General features: G+C 38.1%; 1 protein-coding gene across 2 annotated transcripts in view; it reads right to left on the bottom strand.

Annotated features, from left to right (window-relative positions):
* Positions 1-18,471, bottom strand: part of babam2 (BRISC and BRCA1 A complex member 2) — a 102,645-nt gene that overhangs the window by 45,641 nt on the left and 38,533 nt on the right. For both annotated transcript variants that reach the window (XM_079632325.1, XM_079632326.1), the window contains 2 exons: positions 12,498-12,692; positions 9,389-9,463 (listed from right to left, as the gene is read on the bottom strand). In XM_079632325.1, coding sequence (XP_079488451.1) covers positions 9,389-9,463; positions 12,498-12,692 — 270 coding nt within the window. The remainder of the gene's footprint in view (positions 1-9,388; positions 9,464-12,497; positions 12,693-18,471) is intronic.

The following is an 18,471-nucleotide window of genomic DNA, read 5'->3' as shown; positions in this document are numbered from 1 at the left end:
ATATCAACTGATTTGATAACTCTTGAGTATTTTATTACCATTTTCTAAACTATAGCGAATAAACAGTGATATTGTGAGAAATGTTGAAGGTGTCTGAATAAATTTTGGTTTGATTCTATATGGTATCAGATATAGCGAATTGTGTGCTTTACATTACAAAAAAACACAGTCTATGTACACAACAGAGGCTAACAAATTTTAAACATATGCTTGAGTTATGACTAACAAAAATAAATAAAATACAATAAAAAAAATACAAGGTCTTGCCTTGATTTCCATGTCAGATGTCTTAGTGTCTCAGTGCTTGACATGCAAAAGAAAGTGAGTCAATTAAATCCAGAGCCCTTATAACACAGCACGCCGCAGATGAATCATAAACCCCCCCGACACGAGTACGTCTGATGTTAGTCACAATCTGACTGAGTACTAAGAGAGAACAGTAACACTACTTCCTTACATATTAATTGTTGCTAAATCAATCAAATCCGCTATTAAAGGTTGGCAAAATCAAATTTCTCAAGTTATATAAGGGTGTTGTGAAGAGCTTCTCAATCTTACAGGTGATTTCACACGAGAGCTTTTGGTGTGATTCGGTTTGTTGTTAGATGCCATTCACTGTGTAGGTGTGAAAACACTAACCTGCACTACACACACACTTAGGGTGTATTCACACCTGCCTTGTTTGGTTCGATTGAATCCCCCCTTGGTGCGGACCTTTTGGGCAGGTGTGAATACAGCAATCGAACTCTGGTGCGGACTAAACAACCGAACCGAGACCCAGCTGAAGAAGTGGTCTCGGTACGGTTCCAAACGAACTCTGGTACGGTTCGTTTACGATGTGAACATGAACCGACCCAATATCGGCCCAATATCAATATCGACCCAATATTGTTTGTTCAAGTGCGAAAGAGAATTTCATTCTGGCGCGCTGTCTGGCCACTACTGTTGCGCGTCTTTCTGCGCGTCGTGAGTGCATCATTGGAATGGAATGAATGAATGAGTGTGTGCGCATCAGGACATTCACATACAGAGCGTTCTCTTGTCTAATCGTGCATAAATGCTTTAAAAGCATTTGCATGAATACGACCGAGTTCATATAATGTAACGATAGTTACAATACAGGGATGGTGTGTGTGGGGGGGTGCTGCGTTAATTTACGTTAAACTGGTCAAACTTAATCGCAAGCGTTAACGTTGACAGCACTTGTTAGCAGTATATACAATAAGAATCTCATTATTTGAATGTGTGAACATAGCCCCTCTCTATGAATCTAAACTTTATACTTTATACCCACTGTCAGCGTCCCATGGTAGGCGCACATGAGAGCATGTTCTCTCCGCCGGAACCTCTTGCAGCACATCGTCGTCTTCTCAAAATCCGAATTATAACATCGTATAGATGACATTGTGTCATATGATACTCATTAGTTTCTTCATATTGCGTTTGTAGAGAATAACACAAAAACAGTAAAAGAACAAATATTGCAGTACGAAATATCTCCAAATTTATTTGTAATTTTTTTATTTATATCTCGGAGCCTTTTTTTTTTTTGCACTTCCTGATTTCTCTACTTGAGAATCCTTGTCCAATGAATGGACGACCTTAGCACACGTGTGGTTTTGTTTACACATTTTGGTTCACTTGCAAAAAGAGCAGTGTGAAAGCGAACCGTACCAAACAAAAAAACTAAAAAAATTATTTGGTCCGGACCAAAGCAAGTGAACTATCAGACTTTCCTGGTGTGAATACACCCTTAAAGAAGTGGTGGCGTACAATTCCTATAACAGTTACCATCTTCTCATGCTCTGAGTCCGGTCACAGTTATAATGCATTTCACAAAGCAGCTTTTCTCCAAAAATAAAATACCTTCGGAGAGCACACAGTCTTCACATCTCTTGCAATACATCCAAGAGTTTAACTTAAGATCTAGTCAATGAACCTTTCCTGGATCTAAAGGCCAACCGGAACAAGATTGGCAGGATGGTAACTGCTATGTCACGAAACTGGTATAGACACCGCACATAACAGTGGCTCTCAACTGGTGCTGATTTAGGACTCAGATTATCAAATCATACATTTAATTATATGTAAAAAAAGAAGTATTTAATACTAATCAATTTCTAGAAAGTGCAAAGACCCATTAACATGCAAAATTATTAACATACATAGACAGGAACAACTGACAACTTTATAAATGATAAAGTAAACAACAGAAAGAAGTTTGACTTACAAAACATATTTAATGCTGGGTTACGTTTTTTTAACCTTCAAAAGTTTTGTTCATGTTTTTTTTTTTTTTTTATGAAAGAGGGCACGGCATGCAAACTGTCCATGTGGGAATGTGGTTCATTTCTACCAAGTGACAGATGAATTTTGGCCAAAATGCTGTACTATAGATAGAGTTTGACAGGATGCCTAGTTTTTGAAGTCAACAATATATGTCTCATAGAATAACAGTTACAAGTTATATAGCAGAAAAAAGCTGCTAATGCTTTTGTCGTGCAATATCATACTAGTCGGTATCTCAACAAGAAAACTGCATCCACGCCAACGGAAACACTAAATTCCTTGGTGCTCCACCTTAAATTTAAGTAGCACACATTTAGTTCTCAAGGTTTTAACGTCCGAGCCACACCTGAATAAATCCAATGCCGGCCCAAATGGTAATAGTGTACAACGCCCTTTATTCGGACAGCAACCTTTGGAATAAACACACATTTCCAGATCGCACTGTGGTACATAATGTGCTGTTGAGCTCTGATGCAAATACGATAGGACAGTGTAAAATAGCATAATTTTCTATTTAGGCAGCAATAATCTGTCTGTTGGAAAAATAGGTCAGTGGCAGGGAAAGATGAAAAATAAGCAATGACCATGTCTATGATCAAAACGAGTGACTATAAATATAAAAACATATAATATTTATAGCAAATATAAATATAAAAACATCTTCACTTACGGGTTTATTTTTTACATTACACTCTATGCTGTCCATGAGAAGCACATATTAAAAATACAGAGAAAAATCTTGGGAATTTGTGCCTATGACAGAGTATGTGACGTCAATCAGTGCCGTGTCAAGAAAACTCATGGTCTAATTCAATGTGTGCTTAATGCAGCGGGGGGTTTCTATGGCACTGACGGTAAAACGATTCATTACACCTCAACCCTTCAATCATGTCTCTCTCCTTTCTTTCTGTATTACACCCACTCTCCATTTCTCTTGGACATGGTCAATGCATATCCCAGTTTAAAATCAAACCATGCCCTGGGCTGTTGAACCAAATTCCATGACAGTTTTTATTAACGTCTCACCTAAGGATCTTGATCATGAATGCCGTTCATGTGACATGCACAAGAGAAAAGCAAATTAAGAGGGAACATTTCTCCTGCTGTTTTATTTGCTTTAATTGAAATAATAATCAAGATTTAAATTTGCACAGACAGCCTTGAAATTAATTGTTGCATAAGAGTTTAATGATGATGAGGTTACATTTCTTATAATTGTTCATCTTTTCCATTTTTAAAGGGAAACCACAACTCACTTCATATGCAAAAGATTTGACAGACATGTCTTAAGATCTCATTGAATGATTGAATGCAAGAACGGGAATAAGGGAATAAGGGAAGAGGACATTGAAATGAGGGTGTCTCCTGCATAAATAAGGCTGGGGAACAGAAGAGCGGAGAAAGGCACAGACCTCGAGGCCTCTGGCGACTGCCGCCACTGATGTTAAGAGCGCACTTAAATCAAGACGGAAAAGTACTCACAACATAATTAGAGTAAAACTAATTGGCCAACTATTTAAGTTGAAGTGGCATGAGGAAGGGCAGGGAGGCTGATGAATATAATGTGGCCGTCTGGACGTACAGTAGAGTGCGGATGTACTAGAATAAAAAGAATCCAAGAATCAATGCAGTCAGAAAATCTTAAAAAGTCTCTTTTCCACACAAAAAAATGGAAAAAATTTGATAATATGGACAAAAATGATTGGAGGCAAAATTATTCTGATGACAAAGCAAGGATCTTTTTTTTCCTCCATTCTTGGTCATTTTTTTCTTCATTCACTCTTTAAACTCAATGTCCAGTGAGGATTTTTTTTGAGTTTTCAGAACTAGATGGAAAAATGAAAATTGTTATGTTTATTCTTTATCTACCTTAAACTATTTTCTCACAAATGCTAGTTTCACTATTATTTATAATAAGCACAACTCTTATGTTGCCATTACAGTGAATTTATCTGTATTACTGCGTTAAAGAGAGTGAAATGTGGGTGTAGCTTGGGGGGATTGGCTCTAGTGACTGAAATATTTTTAAAAATGTATATTTTTTTTTATCTCACAAGTAAATATAGCCTACACATGATGTATTTTGATAACCTTTAAATTGTTATTTTGTAAAGGAATTAATAAATCCAATCAAACAAATGCCTTCATCTAATCTCATTTGCATGAGATTTTTACAACATTTTAGTGTTGTCATTTTACAACGTCCACTAACTTTGACAACCAAATTCGCTGAAAACTGGATGGATTCATTTCAACGTGCCAAGTTTTACATGACAACATTAAAAGTAATGTGCGTGCAAAATCTGATTGCCATGTCAATCCCACGCGCTTGTTGCTGATCTATCGTAAAATCACTTGAATACTTGGTACACATAGAGTTATGTTTTTTTAGGTTTACTATAGAGAAGGAAAAATGTGTTTAAAAATGTGACTGCCCAAATCAACTGGCTCGGATTGGCACCCCCAAGCTCAAATGTCAAGACACACGCATGTGTCGTTTCAGATGGGTTGTATTTTGCATGTGAATAACCGGAATGCTTTTTTATTTCACTCTTGACATGAACAAACATGTCATCTTCGATTTGTTTTGCCTTTTCATTTAATTCCTGGTGTGAATAGGCCTGTCGTCAGTGATCCGTTTTGCTTTTCATTTCACTCATGGTGTGAATAGGGCTGGAGACATTGTTTTTGAACCGGATTTTATATTAAATGTGGTAATGTGGGCATAAAATAAAAAGTTGTAATTACAAGATTTGCTGCTTTTCAATAAGTGCTGCTTGGGAGACGTTAAAACCATGACAGAAGCAGGCCTCCTTGTTTAACTCTCACTTTCATTCTTTCACTTTCATATTTCATTCAAGCAATCAGTAATTTCACTATTTTGACTATTCAACAGCAACCGATTGGCCCTTTATCAGCAGCCAAAAAGCAACTTGTAGACCTGGCACGTGACTCGCCGGAGTTGTCTAAAATAATCAACGGCGGTGGTTGTGGTCTCCCTGAGGGCCAAAAGCGCAATCCTCCTCCTCACCCGTTGCACAGGAAGTCAGGTCTCGGCTAGCGGCCTGTACGGCTCCAGTGAAGTGAGACTGATCAGGCTTGTCACGAACACAGAGCCTCAGCTCGCTTCACCGATGGCTGCGCAAACTAGGACAGCTGACATTTAGAGCTTAACGGGCACCATGCTAAACAGAGCAACAAAAGAGCAGTGAACGGTGCTCAGTCCAAGTCTCCTGGATTGATGTGTCTGAGGTACAGTACTTGTGTTTTGTTCTAAAGCCGGAAATGAGCTTGAATTCTGATAATCATCAATCATTTTGCATCGGCTTCTAAACATTAAACATTTTTTGAAGGGTTAGGGCTCCCACTTTTTTAGACCTCCCTAAGTCAATTCAAAAGAAGACAGACAAAACAGCAGTTGCAGGTCTTTCTGTCCTCACCAGGAAAAAAAAACGGCTGATGCCTGGATTACTTCACAGTGCCAACGTCCTCTATTTCTCTCCACCATTGCAGACTGCTCTCATGACAAGTCCTCGATGCCCCGAAGTACACAAGTGGATTTGGGAAGGTAAACATGTCCAGCCTACTAAGATAAAACCAGTGAGATGGCACACTCCAGGCAACTATCATGGTACATGACACCATTCCTCCCGGTGCCTTCATGGCCTCGCTGCGCTGTAGCAGAGGGCAAAGGCAAACCTGGAGAGGAGAGGATGGCATTGGAGATTTGATGAAGATTAGAAGAGTCAAAATGTCATATACCAGCAACTTAGAGGAGTGATAAAAAGACTGTGATGTTTGCTGACTTTCAAACGCCTTGTAATGTAAGGTATTGGACAGGAAGAAAGTAATAGGACCCCTAAACCAGAGATCTTTGAGCTAGTGCAAATTCAACTAGATTGTCTTTTCTCCATTGTAAAAAAGCATCTCCACCTTTATTGTGAGAGACAGTGATATATTATATACTATTAATATATAATATCACTTCTGATTTTGCTCTCAAGCACTGCTATTACCACATTTACATGGAACATTTTCACATTAAGGTCCATATACCGGTTAAGCCAGAACTGTCCAATCCTGGAGGGCCAAGAGAGTCTGGCTCCACCCTGCCCCAACACACTTGCCTGGAAGTTTCCAGTAATCCTGAAGACCTTGATTAGCTGGTTCAAGTGTTTAATTATGATTGGAGCAAAACTCTACAGGATTGAACACCCCTGGGTTAAGCCTTTATTCAAACGGTTTTCTAGTGAAATCTCCGTTTGGCTCCAGTTCCTCAGATAGTTTGACCTTCTACAACTTCCTTGGTCTTGTAGTGGGCAAAATTACGTTAATTTGGACATGTGCAGATATAAATCAATCTTCAGTTAGAGCGCCTGCACACTAAAGTACTTTCTCAACATGCAACCATAATTTTGATCAATGAGAATTTCCGACTGGTGGCTCCAGTCAAATGCAGTTTTCTCTAGTATGCAAGTCATTGCAGAGGACATTCTGCAATGGAAGTTGTTTATATGACCCAAAAATTCTGATTAATATAGACATTCATTCTGTGTTTTTTGGATTTCTAGTAACCATTATCTTAAAGACCTCAATATCTCTTCCCAATATACTTGTCCATCATTCTTCACTTGAGTTAAATAGCTGAGTAATGGTCTAATGTTTGTGAAGATGTTGATGAAGATGTCATATCAGTGTTTAAATGAGTATTTAAATATATATGCTGTGAGCTATGTTCTCAGAAATGCAACAAACACACAACAATAATGACAGCGGTGAGATAAAAAAAATCTGATCATAGGGATGCGAATATGTTTAAATCACTCTGCAATGGGCCAAAGTATTCATGTTTTTACTTATGTCTGACCTTAAAAAGTGAAGAAGAGAACTTGAAAAGATTCCTATGTCAAAGGACACATCCTTAAGTAATGGCAATTTAAAGTCTAAATAAAGTCATACCAGTTCGGTTTTTTATTTCTCTTGGCCTTAATTTAAATAAATTTTTTCAGACTAAGAATTATTTTGACATGCACATGGCCGTGTCTTATATCAAACAAACTCCAGTATACCAAATTCAGCAACAACATATGGATTTGATTTTATGTACATTTTGTGTCAATTGTCCAGTGAATCCCTTTGACATTTTCTGGCTACTTTTTGATGCCATTCAGGCAAATTTATAGCCTGGTTCTACCAGACTCTCGTACATTTCATTTGTACAGAGAGTCTGGCCTCTCTCCATTGACAAGCATTAACTTCCTTGAAGGCGGGTCCTCTGTAGAAGTTTAAAACTATTGGATCTGCCCAGAGCCACTCTGGATCTGCCATAACCAATCACTAACGTTTGGTCGTGACATATGACGACTCAAACTAGCGCTCAACGTCATCGTTCTCAGACACTCCCTCTGTTCGCTGATTGGACCGGTAAAAAATTGATTGGAGAAAACCCAAGAATACACCACAATCCCAGACGTAGTTCTGAAGGAAAATGAAAATTGAGCGGAAGCACGTAGGAGGGCGGAGCCAGGCTAGCAAATTTAGGTGATGATTTAAAAAAAAAAACTTTCCATTGTACAGATGTACACTCCACAAGCGCCTCTTACAGAGGTACATCTGGATGTGAATTGTTTCTGTGGAAAATGGTCAGTGCATGAAGCCATCTATGACAAATCATGACTACAAGTTGTGTCTTCTGTGGAAGACAGCTTAAACCAAGGCACTGATAAAACCGGGGATCTTACATTATGGAGACCACAAGGTGTTCATACTGAATATTTATATATATATATATAGATGTATATGTATATATGTGTATCTAATATATACCCTCATTTAATAAGACATTATAATCATAGTTGGACATTGTATATGTAGGCAGGGAAACATTTTCCAGCACAAATTTACTCTCTGACTAATGATCGTTAAAAAAATAAAAATCTCTACATAATGAGCATAACATATTTGGACCTGCTAATATCAAGACAACAGTTTCACAGAAAACTGGAAACCAAATGTAACTGAAATCTGTTTAAGAGGCCTGACATATTTTTGCAGTATAATGCTAGTGGTGAGAAAATATTTGAGAATTCGGTGAGAGATATTTGAGCATTTCTGTAGCTCAAGCAGCACGACAAGGTCATGTGTTCGATTCCCGGGGAATGCATGAACTGATAAACTGTATACCTTGAATGCAATGCAAGTCACTTTGGATAAAAGCGTCTGGCAAATGCATAAATGTTAAATGTAAATGAAATAGTACACCGCAACATAAGTTCTCATACAGCACTTCTTTGAGCCAGATGAAAAGCTACAATAATGCACTTTGATTTCATATCATATATCTGGGTCTTGATATTTCAAGCTTCACAACAAATTAGCCGGGAATAATGACCCCTGTGACCTTACAGAAGGAGGCTGACCTGTAGCTCAAGTGAGTTTCAGTGCAGTATGGTCCACTGGGAGTGAACTGTGCATGTCTATGCGTGAGTGTAGTGTACTGCTGAGGGACTGAATGGTGAGACGGTGATGCTGATGAAGGCTGCTGTTTTCCGTATGTTTACCATCATTTCAGCTCTCTTGGGGAGGACAAACATGGCTCAGACTGGGAAAGGCCATAGAGCAAAGGCCTCCCGAGGCCGTACACGCCCTCTCACACACACATGCCCACTAACATACACAAACATACACATGCTAGTGCGGCAGAGACGGGCAAATAGAGAAGAAAAAACCATGGGGAGGGAGGGCAAGACACGGGGTGACTGGAAGGAGAGGCGAGCGAGAGAGAGAGAGAGAGAGAGAGAGAGAGAGAGAGAGAGAGAGAGAGAGAGAGAGAGAGAGAGAGAGAGAGGGCCTGCAGACACAACACAGCTCAGAGTTGATTGGGAGTGACAGGCTGCTGATTAGTCAACTCGCAGCCTACACACACACGCACAAACAAGAGCAGAGAAATGAGCGACCTATTCTTACATGCACTTTTTTTTCTAATGCAACGTTTGGTGGAGACATTTTTATGCATTGATAAACATCCTTCCTCCAAACAAATCAAACATACAGGGGCTTGTGTGCTTTCAGAGAGTGAGTATTGATGGATGTGACTTACCTTGAGAAGATAGATGGGAATGTTGCTAAAATCCACAGGGAGTTTGAGAAGGAATCGAGCAGAAAACTCCCCCGTCTAGAAGAAGAAAAAAGCACACACATAAAGAGCATCAAATAGTGAACACACACACACACACACACACACACACACACACACACACACACACACACACACACACACACACACACACACACACACACACACACACACACACACACACACACACACACACACACACACACACACACACACACACACACACACACACACACACACACACACACACACACACACACACACACACACACACAAACCAACTTGTTATAGGAACCATTTACCCAGAATGAAAATTCTGTCATTATTTTCTCATTGTCAACTTGTCCCAAACCCATTTGACTATATTTATGGGATAAAAAAACAAAATATCAGAAATACAGAAAAATCGCATTGATTGCTCTTTTCCATCATATTAAAATGAATGGGGACTGAGGCTTTCAAGCTTCATAATGATGTAAAAGCCGCATAAAAGACATCCATACAGTTGTGTTAGCCTTTCGATGGACTGGCCATTCGTCCACTCCATGATGCTGGAATAGACTGCAACTCTACATAGGACAAGCGGCTTGGAAAATTGATGGATGGATGGAAGACATAAGGTGCATCCCCATTTGTGTAAGTAATGCATTCAATGCATTGTGTGAGTAATGCATTCACACTAAAAATTCCAAATAGAAAAAGTGCACTTTAAATATCCAGATGATGCACTTAAAGGATTAGGTCACTTAAAAAAAAAAAAAACTTTGCTAATAATTTACTCACCCCCATGTCATCCAAGATGTCCATGTCTTTCTTTCTTTAAGGTCTTTCTATAAAACTTAACTTTTTTATTTATTTCTGAAATGACCGAACGTTTCGCTAGATAATACCCTTATTCATCGTCTGGTGTCGTTTAAAGCCCTTTGAAGCGGCACTGACACTGTCATTTGGACCTTGAACCGTTTGGGGTCCATTGAAGTCTATTATATGGAGAAATGTTTTCATCAAAAACCTTAATTTCTTTTCGACTGAAGAAAGAAAGACATGGACATCTTGGATGACATGGGGGTGAGTAAATTATTAGCAAAAGTTTTTTTAAAAGTGAACTAATCCTTTAATAACTGAAAAAACAAAGTGTGGAATGTTGGACACTTCATGCACTCAACTGTCCCAGATTTAAATGTGTAGCAGAGGGGGAGGGGCTAACAGACTGCATGTTGAATGGCAAAATAACCATATCAAATTCATACATTCAAGGTTGAATACACAGTGCACTCTGTGCACTATCAACGATAGTGTACGAGTGCACAGTGTATAGTGCGTCATTTGGGATGCAACTATATACTTTCCTAGTCTACTGGGCCCAGCTTTTCTAAAGTCATAAGATTCAAAAGTAAACATTTAAATCAGTATTCACTGCTAATCTGCATCTCCACCTCCAGATGTATCATTGAGTCAGTGACAAGAACCACATCAGTCTGATTTGTGAAGGGCAGATTTCAAGTTTTTCAGTGAATATTGGCTTGAATGTCTATTTGTCACACAAAGCTATTGTATGACTACAGAAATATTCTCTTCAGCGACACGTTTCATTGATTTGTATGTCCCTTTCAAGGTGGTGTGTGTGTTTCGGGGTGGTTGGGTGGGTGTCCTCATAGCAGCTGGTGCTCCAGGGAACCTACTGTAATCTGTCCCTACCAAAGGCTATCAGCTAAAGCTATAAACAATAATTTTCCTGCTATGTTATCAAATACTGAGCTGATGATGCATTGGTCAAGCCACTATTGTCAAGGTACAATTTTGATTCAATTTAAAATGGATGTGAAGTACATTAGGCAACACGTGTGAGAGAGTAATGCCCTGCTCCCTACAGACTGTTCACTTCAAATTCTCATCAAATGCTCTCTAAAGTAAGTAGGCCATAGTCACATTCACTTTCGAATGTAATTCGCAGCATGACTCCTTGTTTACATTCATATAATCTACCTAACTTGGGTTACATAATTTTAAGATGAGGATTACACAAATGTTTCCTAATCACAGTCTGTTATCCCACAGACCACAGTTCACCACATCCCTTTAAAGATTGAAGCCCATGAAGCAACACACTCACGCCCATAGCCAACACACAGCACTCTTCCCAAAAACACGACCATATTACGGAACCCTCTGTGTGTCCATTTGTGAGGGAGTGTGTGTTCGTTTTTGACCCGTTGTGCAATTTGCTTTGCTCTTCACCAAGACCCCACTGCCCAGTGTGTGCATCATTGAGGCCCTCGCCGTAGTCTGTGCTTTTAACAGCACAACACACACATAAGGTTGTCGGTTCAAACCCTAAATGGATGAACGATTACCAGTCACCACTGTGAAGTATATCCATGTAATAAGAGAACTCTGAAGTAGCACTGTAAGTGTCAGATAATTAAAAACTTAGCACTGTTAATTACAGAATTGCAAAGGTGGACTTTACAATTAGAAGGAAATGAAGCAGAGAATTATTACCACTTCAGTCAATTAGTTCAGGAAATTTCATTAGGAGGAGGTCAGTTTAACTAAAGTGAAGCCAAGCGATTCAGTGCTCCAAGTATATGCTTTATATATATGCTTCCAAGAATATGCTTTATATATATATATGCTTCCAAGTATATGCTTTGGTATATATATATATATATATATATATATATATATATATATATATATATATATATATATATATATATTTGGAATTTGATAGATGCAAAAAATGATGTTCAAAACAAATAAATAAGTCTGATATCAGTATAACATTATGTAACAGGACTCAATACATAAATATGACTGGATGAGTCCTATTAAACCACTACAATCAATACAATTGTCTATACTGAAATATGATCTATATATTTTTGTTTAATTTGGCATTATGTTTATCACATGGACTGGCAATCTGTCCAGGGTGATTTGTTCCTTGCCTTTGGCCCGAGATGCCGGGATAGGCTCCAGAATCCCCCAGTTTGAAGAATGTATGCATGAATGGATGAAACATTGGGCTAGTGTGTTGATGTAAATCTATGAGGTGATGTAGGACGGTTACCCAGCTGTTCTTGCGTCCGGCGTAGATCTCCATACTGCGTCCATAGTTAGGGTCGTCCAGCAGGCTGTCGTACTCGAAGAGCAGACGGGAACTGTCGCGCAGCCGCTGGCACTGGTACTGATGGTACTGCTGTAACAGCTCTTTCACCAGCTGCAGGAGACACTCCGGTTTACCCGCATCCCACGACACCAAGTGCTGCCAGAGGAGACAAAACCAAAGAAAGAGAGTGGGAGTCAGCATTTTATCACACAAAACAAGTGTAGACGGGGAAACAGAAACATCTAGCACTTTTCAGTCAACTTTTAAAGTTTTCTGTGTGCACAAAGCTAAAAAGTGAATATTAATAGCTTGTTAAAAGTTAACAAGAAAGGGCATTTGCAACTCATTTTATTTCTGTAATATGGTATATTTCAGAGTGAAATTTGTTGCATTATGGCAATAAAAAAAAATAAAAAATCGGGTTAAGAGTTGAAGTTTGAACTTTGAAGGTGTTATTTAGATTGTATAATATCTGAATGGATGCAAACATAAAGCTCCGTCGACACCATTGGTTGAAACTTACAGTAAGTGGGATAGTTAAGTACAGAATAGGAAAGTTGTTTCAGAGTATGTGAATTACGAATGAAAATAGGGTTCATTTTAATTCATGATTATTTTGTGACATTGTTACTTTGTGACATTGACAAAAGTTACATTGTGAGTTTTCTGTGCCTCCAAATGGAAATAAAGACTGTTTCTTAAAAAGGTTTCGCAGATATTTCCCCATCTGCCATGGTTCATAAAGCTAGTCCCACCCCACCGCGTGACATTGGTTGAGGTCACTGGATTGCAACACCACTTACAGACCATTGCTTAACCCTTTAAGCGCATCTCTCAGGTCTTTATTGACCCGGAACGTCAGTCACTACTCTTCCCCTCATTCATTTTTTAAGTTAGACATCGACCTTCTTAGTATTCCTCAATTTATTAATTATGACAAATATAAAAAAATAAAAAAAAATTAAAAAAAGTCTGTTTTCTAATTATGTTTTTGGGGTCACTGGTGACCCGATGTTTGTAACAGTGTAAGTATATTTTTTCTGCGCAATAATAATTTAATCTCTGATGACTCATTCAAATATAAGTGTCACTGTCACTTGATTGTGAAAATATTGATTGTGAAGAAGTAAAAAAATTATAGTTTTGAGAATGTTTGAGAAGGCGAATATGAGCAATACGAGTCATATGCTGGATGTACTGAAGAAATTAGATCTGACGATGACAGTGATGATGGTAAAAAATCTTCTTCTCAAAGTTAACACTTCAAAGTTTTAAAAGGAAATAAAATATACTTTATTTTATTATTTTGCAATTGTTGTTAAAAGATCAGGAGAGTTTTATACTATTGTGGCAGTTAGAGATCCATCCATGTTAGATATAGAACCGGGTCGCTAAGTAAGGGTTAATGCCCGACGAGGTGTCCATTGTCAGGTTTTAATGGACGACGGCGAGGTGTGAACCGGCCGACGCGCAGCGGAGGACGGTTGCCTCCGCCGAAGTCCATTAAAACCTGACATTGGACACCTCGAAGGGCATTAACCCGCTTATACCATGGTCACTTGCCAAACAACACATTTTTAAAACATTAGTTTATATTTTAATTAGTTTTACAATCGAAATCTAAAGTTACAAGTTACAAACAATAACTTGGTTTCCTTGGTTACGCCTGACGGTTTATTTAGGTGTCCTCTATCACTTTTTAACGGACACCCTGCAGCCAATCAGAATCGAGTATTCACCCAGACCATGGTATAAAGACCCGTAAATGTAATGCTGGAACATTCATGCATTTAATGCATTTAAGGGAAAGCGTCTTTCCTATTGTAAAGTATATACAGTATGAGTGAAATAGCTTCTCCAATTAGGAAAATATGAAGGGTGACAATAATTTTTATGATTTTTTTTTACTTTAAAAAAAAAATAACAATGTGCACGGATAAATAGTTTATAATAAAAACTCTAACATTCCATAAAAAATAAGAATTGTTCATTTTGATTTCATGGTGACTTTAAACCAGCAGTTCAGAATACTCCTGAGGGAAATAACCCGAATACAAGTGCAATGCGAATGGCATATAACAGAGTTATACTCTCAGAGTACAACAGGTTACTAGAACCTTAAACTAGCTTCATGAGTCATGAAGTTATCAAAAATCATCATTGAATGACTCAGTGTGAGACAGATATGATGCAAGGGTGTTTTATATGGAACAGACATCAAATACAGACTGTCTGCTTAGACTGCAAAATAACTTTAAGAGATAAGGAGAAAACAAAAGAATGCGGCAACTAAATGCAGGTGGTAGTTTCTAATGTGCTGAGCCTGGGTCTTTTCACTCTTTAGTGTCACAATGTCAACTTGATGTGGTGGTTTCCACCCTTTTGCAACCCCCTCCCAACAATCTTAAGGCACATGGCAACACCACAGGATATCCTGCACCAGCGAGGTCGCTTTCATCTCCAGATTCTACGTATCCCAAGTCCAGACGCCAAAAAGACGAAGGATTCCAGCTCCGTTTCGTACCGAGGCATTCTAACAATGTGCCTCAAAGCAAGGGAAATGAAGGCACTAAAAAGGAGGAAACACTGTTCTTGCACAGTTTTCAGATAAGACAGCACAAGACCTTGAGTCTGTGCCATATGTTTAATGCATGCTGGTAACAATGGTTTGGTGAGAAAACTCGATTTTTGAAGGTTCAGACGGCAAACCAACAGCAGGCTATTTCCAGTCTCTCTTACAGCAAACACTCTGCTATTAGGGAAAGAAGTGAGTTGAGTGGGTGTATGCCCATCACAGAGTTTGCATTGCCGTGTTCTTGCGGGCTGCGTGAGCGGGAAAAGGCCTGCATGCCAACACGCTCTACTTGCCTTTCCTCCTCTCCTCCTACAGGCTGACCTCATTTGCATAGGTGATCCCAATTTGCATGAGCTTCCCTGACTGGAGCAGTGCACAGGTATGCAAATTCAGAGCGAGGGGGCAAAAACCAAATTGCCACCTTTTCACGAAGTGTTCCACCATTCTTTTCACTGGCCTAATTCTACCCAACAGCCAGTTCTGTCTCCGAGGCCCGATTGCTCGCTGATGCGCGATACGTACATAAGTTGAAATTAAATTTTAGTGACACTGACTGAAAATAAAAAGCAGAATGTTAATTTTTGCAAGCATGTACCTCGCTACAGAACGGCTCCTTGTCAAGGGTTAATACAAATAAGTATTGCTGTCATCGCGAGGCACAAACAAACACAGGCTGCGTTCAAATGAGTTTGTCACACGCTGTCTTGGATTTTTAAATAACGGCAATGCAATTTAGGCTTGATTTTCATCGCTCCCGTGAATCCCTCCATCTACGAGCCTGACTGAGTCACGTACGAGCAGAAGAGAAGAGAGGGGACAGAGCACGCCGTCTGTCCATTCAGGCACACATTACACAACTCATTAACAGCACGACCCACAGCGTACAGCTGAGCTTGTTACATTTCTGGGATCAAATCAAAACGAATTCTCGTAGTTGATGGAAACGAGGGGGGGGAAAGGGGAAAGGACAGATAAGAGATGAGCTCTTCAGCTGTGACCGGGTTTGATGATCGGGGAAAGAAAGTTGCAGAGCAATCCATTCACAGATAAATAAGAAACCCAATTATTTAGATACGATTTTCAAAACGGCGGAATAATTGAAAAGTTATCGCGAAATTGTCATTTTTTTCTTCCCTTTTCAGTAATGGTAAACTGTTAGTACACATGCTGTAACACAGTGGTACTCAAATAGGCAATATAAAATACACTTATTCAAGCATGTGCCCCATTTTAGGCAATACGGAAAGATAAAAAAAGATTACATACACACACACACATATATATATATAAAACATAAAATAAAACAAAACTATTCAAACATGTGAAAATATGAAATCAAAATGGTATTTTTTGTGCAAAAAAAATGTGATAATCAGAAAGTAAAACCAGTGAACTTTCTTTTTCTGCATCACCTTGGAGTAATATTTAATAATGTTAACCAATAATCAACTTGCATTCAGGTTCGTGATACTGATAAATATCCTGATAAATCAAATCAGGATATTCACTGAATAATATGCGTGTCACTGATACAATATTGACTATTGAGTTTAAGGAAGACTTCCCGATGTTGTATTGAGTTACGGGCTAAACGTTTATCTTTCCCAGCGTGGTTGAGAACGACCTGAAAACACCCTAAAAGTGTTCCACTGTTACAGTGTTTCAAACTCTTTACAGGATTAGGGGTCATGAGAAAGTCAACGTTTCCACACATGAGGAGTGGTTTTCTGGATAATGTCTTAAGTCTTACTTTAAAAGTGAGATGACATCATTGCCCAGCATCATCACTCCCGTTGGTAGGGAGTAAGACATGTGTGAGAAACATTTCTGAGGTGGCCATTATTCATCACAATAATACAGGGTGGATATCTGCTATGGTAAAGTTAAGATAAACCAGCTATGCAATTCAGATACAATTAGTTTGATTCAGATTTACAAGGACTTTATTCATTTTGAGATTAATAGGAACATTTGTTACAAAGTGATTTAAGCCTAAATATGTTATTCTTACTTATTATTACTCTTTAGTAACACTGTACACTGAACACCAGAGCTGCGTCCAAAATCACATACTGTCTAATTAGGTACTATATTTAAATTCAGTTTGCGACCATTAAATAAGTATGCTCTTTATATAGTATGAATGCGGGTAGTATGAATGAAATTCTGATACATACTATGTATGGAAGTAGGGCTGCGTAACGATTAATCGCAACTAATCGTTTGCAGAATAAACGTTTTTGTTTACATCATATATGTGTGTGTACTGTGTAAAATAATTATGTATATATAAATACACAAACATGCATGTATAATTTTAAGAAAAAAATCTATTTATATATGAAATATTTATAATTATATATAATATAAATTATATTTAAATATAAAAATGTATATAAACATGTCAATATTTTTTAAATATATACATGCATGTGTGTGTATTTATAAATACATAATTATTTTACACAGTACACACACATATATGATGTAAACAAAACTTTTATTCTGCAAACGATTAGTTGCGATTAATCGTTATGCAGCCCTATATGGAAGTATTCGATTTATGACACAGTAATTGTGAGAACGTCGTTTTGGCCTTTGTTAGCGTACATCTTTAAAGTCTACAAGACCATAAAGGTCTCATTTGTCATTTTTAAAATTTAGATGGGTGCTTTGCAGCCACAATGACTTTTCATTTGCAAAATGTGCACTGCTGTGAATTTCTTTTCACTTTCAATTTGGAAGGGCATTTTGCACCGCTGCCCCAACTCTCTGGAACTGCATCCCACAACACATCCGTAATCTCTCATCACTACATGACTTCAAACCCCACATTAAAACATATCTTTTTGTCACTTGTTTCCCCGACCCCGGACTCTATGTTCTGATTCTACATGTACCTTTACAGTTTCTATGTCATGTTTTTATGTCATGTGTTTTTGTAATTTATTGTAAAGCGACCTTGAGTCTTCAGAAAGGCGCTATATAAAATAAACATATTATTATTATTATTATTTATTTCACTACATTCACTAAAATTTTACCAAAGTACAGACTTGGAGAACTGGAGGACATCTACAGAACTGAGGCATGTTACAACTGCTGTTTACAGGGAAAACCTTCACAAATAATAATAATAATAAACATAAGATCGTAAGCGTGAATAAGGTTATAAAGTGACAGCAGCCAAATACAGTATGTCCTTAATGTTAATGAAACTACAAAATAAAAAGAGAGAATCACTCACTGCTGTTAAATGAATAGCTTTTGTAGCTTTAATAAAGATCCAGTGAAGACTGTGCAGCTTTAATTCTAATTTTAAATAATCTAATGTAAAATATATATGTTTTACTTGAATAC

This window comes from Phoxinus phoxinus (genome assembly GCF_949152265.1).
Source record: "Phoxinus phoxinus genome assembly, chromosome: 13".
NCBI lineage: Eukaryota > Metazoa > Chordata > Actinopteri > Cypriniformes > Leuciscidae > Phoxinus > Phoxinus phoxinus.
Note: the sequence above shows the minus strand (reverse complement) of the source record. Positions and strands in the feature narration are given on the sequence as shown.